General features: G+C 59.6%; 1 protein-coding gene across 1 annotated transcript; it reads left to right on the forward strand.

Annotated features, from left to right (window-relative positions):
• Nucleotides 1–330: 330 nt before the first annotated feature.
• On the forward strand, nt 331–3,514 carry ENH_00084150 (hypothetical protein, conserved; the record flags this gene model as incomplete). The annotated part of the gene is made up of 6 exons (XM_013577931.1): nt 331–518; nt 644–1,277; nt 1,514–1,623; nt 2,037–2,158; nt 2,551–2,946; nt 3,405–3,514. The coding sequence occupies 6 exons, from the start codon at nt 331–333 to the stop codon at nt 3,512–3,514; spliced, it is 1,560 nt and encodes a 519-aa protein (XP_013433385.1).
• Between the last annotated feature and the right edge of the window lie 1,785 nt (nt 3,515–5,299).

The following is a 5,299-nucleotide window of genomic DNA, read 5'->3' on the forward strand; positions in this document are numbered from 1 at the left end:
CAGCACCTGGCTCTAGCGGCCGCGTGCAGAAGCTCCCCGTGAGTCCATTAATTCGCATTTTTCCTCTTTTCAGACTTTCACAGAGTTTTGCTGCAGGTTTTATTTCGGACTTCGCCTCCAGAGGGCCCTGCAAGGTCCACTTTGCATGCAGCGGGGGCCCTGGGCCGGGGCCGCTCCGCAGCTGGCGAGAAGTCCGGCAGCTGAGGCTTTTCTGCTGCCGATGCTGCAGCAGCTGCCCGCTGCTGCTGCTGCTGCTGCTGCTGCTGCTGCTGCTTGAGCCTGCAGCACCGCAACACAACAACCCCACCAGTTTTTGCTGAGCCCCCCGCCATGGGTGGCGCCTGGGGGCGGGGCCCGATGCCGGCCCCGCCCGCAGACCCTCAGCAGCAGCAGCAGCAGCAGCAGCAGCAGCAGCAGCAGCAGCAGCAGCAAGTGCTTTATTTCTGCACAGAGATGCAGTGGGTCTCCCAGAAGGGGGAGATGGACTGCGGGCTTGCATGCGCTTTAATGATATTAAGGTGGGGCTTTTTCGAACTATCCCTTCAAGTGCATTTAATTTAATTTCAAACAAAGTCTCCTTTTCAAGTTGAGAAGCTGCTGCTGCTGCTGCTGCTGCTGCTGCTGCTGCTGCTGCTGCATTCAGGTCGCTGCATGCTTCGGGCTGCTGCCCCCAGCCCCCCTTTCTCTTGTCTCCTGCAGCAGCAGATTTGTCTCCCCGCAGCAGCACAGACAGCGACAGCAGCAGCTGCAGCTGCAGCAGCTGCAGCAGCTGCAGCAGCTGCAGCAGCAGCAGCAGCCCCGCCTCAAGGGGCCCCCGAAGGGGGCCCCCGAAGGGGCACCCGAAGGGGCCCCAGAGGGGGCCCCCAGCGGGCCTGGACAGTGCCGTGGGGGCCCCCTCATCGGGGGCCTCGGAGGCCAGCGAGCCTGCTGCAGCAGGAGACTCCCCGCCTGCTGCTGCTGCTGCTGCTGCTGCTGCTGCTGCTGCTGAGAGCGCAGCAGCAGGCGCTGCGGAGCCGCCCAGCTGCTGCTGCTGCAGCTGCGGGGGGGAGGGGGGCCCCCGGGGCCCCCGGGGGGCCCCCCGCTGCAGCGCGGAGAGGGGCCCCTTCGGGCCGCTGCTGAGGGGGGCCCCCCAGCCTGCATGCAGGCGGCAGGCGCTGCTGCTGCTGCAGCAGCTCGCCCGCGGGGGCTGGACTGTCGATTTGCTGCTGCTGCTGCAGCACTTGCCCTGCGGCTTCGCCACGCTCTGCACTGGAGTCGACCCCCGCCACGCAGACAAGGTGTCGAGACACCCCAAGCCCATGCATGCATGCATGCATGCGCGCATGCATGCATGCAAGTTTTCGAGCACTTGTTTGTGCATGTTTGCTGCTGAGGGCCTGCTGGGCCGTGGGGTGGGGTGTACGTACACCTGAAGGGCTGGGGTGCACGTACACCGGGAGGGCTGGGGTGTACGTACACCCGAAGGGCTGGGGTGTACGTACACCCGAAAGTGCCTCTTTTTGCGCCTTTTCAGCCCTTTTACAAATCCTTTTCCGACGCGCCTCAAGCCTTCGACAAAGAGGCCAAAAGAGTAGCAGCAAACTTCAAAAAAGCCCAAAAGATTGGACTTCAGATCCAGAAAAGGTAATTAAAATACTTCAAACCCGTCTGCGCGGCTCCCCGGGGCCCCCTGAGGGCCCCTGGGGCCCCTCAACGGCCCCGTCGGCTCTTCTTGGGGCCCCCAGGGGCCCCCTAGGGGCCCTGCGGGCTCACGAAGCGGCCAACTCGGGGGCCCCGAAGGGGCCCCTAGGGGCCCCCAAGGGGCCCCGAAGGGGCCCCCTCAGGGCTGTTTAAAAGGGCTCCCTAGGGGCCCCCTAGGGGCCCCTAGGGGCTCTTCAGAAGCTCCTCAACGGCCACCCTAAGGGGCCCCCCGTTGGGCCTGAAAAGGCGGCTGAGGGCCGAGGGGGCCCCCGCGTTGACTTGAGGGTTTAGAAGGGGTTTAAGAAGTGTTTTAAAGAAGTGTTTTGAAGTATTTTTTGTTTCTTTTTGCTTCTCAGAAGAGTCTCGAGGGCCCAACTGGCCCACGAGCTGCTGCAGGGAAGAGTGGCTGTTGTGCTGCTGGACGGGGGCCGTTTGGGGGCGCGGGAGCTGCGCGCAGTGCCCCGCACCCAGTACGATGGTAAACCCTAAACCCTAAACCCTAAACCCTAAACCCTAAACCCTAGAGAGGCAGGCAGCCCGCCTCCGGCCTGCCCAGGCGCCTCCTTGCGCCCTCAAGACGGGGCGCATGCGCGGGGGGCTGCGGCTGCGGTCTAGACGAACTCCATTAGGGTTTAGGGTTTAGGGTTTAGGGTTTAGGGTTTAGGGTTTAGGGTTTAGGGTTTGTGGCAGTGGATGCTGACCGGGTTTGGACTGGTTCCTAGTGCGGCCATTTTCTGGGCATAAGGCTTGTGCTTTGGCGCTTAGTGCTCAGATTTTAGGGTTTAGGGTTTAGGGTTTAGGGTTTAGGGTTTAGGGTTTAGGGTTTGGGTTGGCGAGAGTAAGGCAGCGGCTGCTGCGTGTTCTCCTCAGGCCACTTTGTGCTGGTGTGTGGAGTGGCCCTGTCTCTTTCTGCTGCTGCTGCTGCAGCTCTCTTACAGCAGCAGCAGCAGCAGCAGCAGCAGGAGGGAGGTGCTGCTGCTGCTGCTGCTGCTGCCGCTGCAGCTGCTGCAGCTTCTCCCACCGGCCCTCCAAAGCGCCCGCGACCCTCGCCGTCCACGCCGTCCCCAGCAGCAGCACCAGCAGCAGCAGCAGCAGCTGCTGCTGCTGCTGCTGCTGCTGCTGCTGTGTCTCCTGAGTCAGTTAAATATCTTTTTCAAGAAGGAGTGAGGCCTTGTCAAGTTTTGTCTTTTCTTTTAAGAGACCCTTTGCGTCCCCAGGCCTTCTGGATAGCCCCAGAGCGCCTCGATGCATGCAGAGACGCAGACGGTAGGCCAAACCCTAAACCCTAAACCCTAAACCCTAGACCCTAAACCCTCGCGGCGCCGCAAACCCTAAAAGCGCCTTCATGCGCTCTCCGAACAAATCTCTAGTGCTAGGGAGGGCCTTTTGCAAACCCTAAACCCCCAGTTGTCCCTCTAAACCCTAAACCCCCACGCACTCAGCTGCTTCGTGCTAAACCCTAAACCCTAGCGTGTCAGACAAACCCTAAGCCCCCAGTTGCCCCTCTAAACCCTAAACCCTAAATCCCCACGCACTCAAACGCGTCTTGCTAAACCCTAGACCCTAGCGTGTCAGTTTTTGGCTGTGCCGGTGCTGCTGCTGGAGCGAGGGTTTAGGGTTTAGGGTTTAGGGTTTGGGGGCCTGATTAGGGTTTGTCTGCTGCTGCAAAATGCAAAAGAAATCTTTTTAAAAATAAACTTGAAAACCCTTTTTTGTGTTTTCAGGAACAGACAATGATTTGCTTGTTGCCCAAATGCCCCAAACCCTACACAGAGCTTGGCTAGCAGGGGGCCCCCCAACTGCCTACAAAGGGGGGCCCCCCAAGGTCTTCTAGGGGCCCCCAACTGCCTACAAAGGGGGGCCCCCCAAGGTCTTGTAGGGGCCCCCAACTGCCTAAAAGGGGGGCCCCCCAAGGCCTTCTAGGGGCCCCCAACTGCCTAAAAGGGGGGCCCCCCAAGGCCTTCTAGGGGCCCCCAGTATAAAGGGGGGCCCCCAAGGTCTTCTGGGGGCCCCCAACTGCCTATAAAGGGGGGCCCCCAAGGTCTTCTGGGGGTCCCCAACTGCACGAAAAGGGGGGGCCCCTAAGCTTTTGTAGGGGCCCCCAACTGCCCCTAAGGGGGGCCCCCCAAGGTCTTTTAGGGGCCCCCAACAGCCCATAAAGGGGGCCCCCCAAGGTCTTTTAGGGGCCCCCATCTGGGGGGCCCCCCAAGGTCTTTTGGGGCCCTCTGGGGCAGTCAAGAAAGGGGCCCCCTGAAGGTGGCCCCTTACTTGGGGGCCCCTACAGCGTAGTAAAGGACCCTTATAAAAGGGCCCCCTTGGGGCCCCTTGGGGCCCCAAGGGGCCCCATTGGGGCCCCCTTGGGGGGCCCCCTTGAGGCCTCTTGGGGCCCCCTTGGGGCCTCTTGGGGGCCCCCTTTTACCGCAGTGTAAGCAGAAGCTTCAAAAGAGGGCCTCTGGGGCCCCTTGGTGACGCTGGGGGGCCCCCGGGGGCCTCCGGGGGCCCCTGGGGGCCCCCAGAGGCCCCTGGGGGCCCCCGGGGGCCTCCAGGGCCCCTGGGGGCCCCCCGGGGCCCCTGGGGGCCCTCAAGGGCCTCTGGGGCCCCTGGGGGCCCCTGTTTATGACTTCATTTGTTTGTGAATTGGGTTTTGTTTTGGTTTGGATTAGATTTAGAAATGAAATGAAATAAACTTCTGTTTTTTTTTATTTGACTGTTCTTGGGTGCTCTGCGTAGTCGCTATCTAGGGTTTAGGGTTTAGGGTTTAGCCCATCTAGGGTTTGGGGTTTAGCCCATCTAGGGTTTAGGGTTTAGGGTTTCGGCATTCTAGGGTTTAGGATTTAGGATTTTGAATCCCAGGTGAACAGATCCAGACAGAGAAGTCAAAGCAGGGCCAGCTGGCAAACCCCCTCTAGTTTCCCCAATTTAGGGTTTAGGGTTTAGGGTTTAGGGTTTAGGGTTTAGGGTTTGGGATGGGGCCTTCTAGAGGCAAAGGTGCTTGGTAGCACGGCAAGGTGGAAGCAGCAAGCAGCGCCACTTCCTTGGCCGTAAACCCTAAACCCTAAACCCTAAACTCTAAACCCTAAACCCTAAACCCTCACAAATAAGTTCCAACATTTATTTTTGTCTTCCTTTTTATTTGTGTTTTCTCTCATTCTGCATCGCAGCATTTAATGAACCACTTTTGCAAGTAGGGTTTAGGGTTTAGGGTTTAGAAGCACATTTAATGTACCAGTTCTGCAATTAGGGTTTAGGGTTTAGGGTTTAGAAGCCCACATGAGGGTTTAGCGAAGCCCCTTGGGAAGATAAGTGCAGCAGCAGCCTTGACTTCTGCAAGATAGTTTACTAAGGCGTTTGTATGTAACCCCAGCTGCTGCTGCTGCTGCTGCTGCTGCTGCTGCTGCTGCTGCTGCTGCTGCTGCTGCTGCTGCTGCAGTTGCTGCTGCTGCTGCTGCTGCTGCTGCTGCTGCTGAGTCCTCTCCTCTGCAGCTTTATTACTTCTAGAAACCCCTTTGCTGCAGCTTTTATTTGCCTCCCAAATGCTGCTTCAGAACTAATTAAATATCTGTGCCTTATTTTGCTTAGGGGCCCCCCTGGGGCCCCCCAGGGGCCCCCAGGGGCCCCC

The sequence above is a fragment of the Eimeria necatrix genome, genomic scaffold (assembly GCF_000499385.1).
Source record: "Eimeria necatrix Houghton genomic scaffold, Enh_scaff955, whole genome shotgun sequence".
In the NCBI taxonomy this organism is placed as follows: domain Eukaryota; phylum Apicomplexa; class Conoidasida; order Eucoccidiorida; family Eimeriidae; genus Eimeria; species Eimeria necatrix.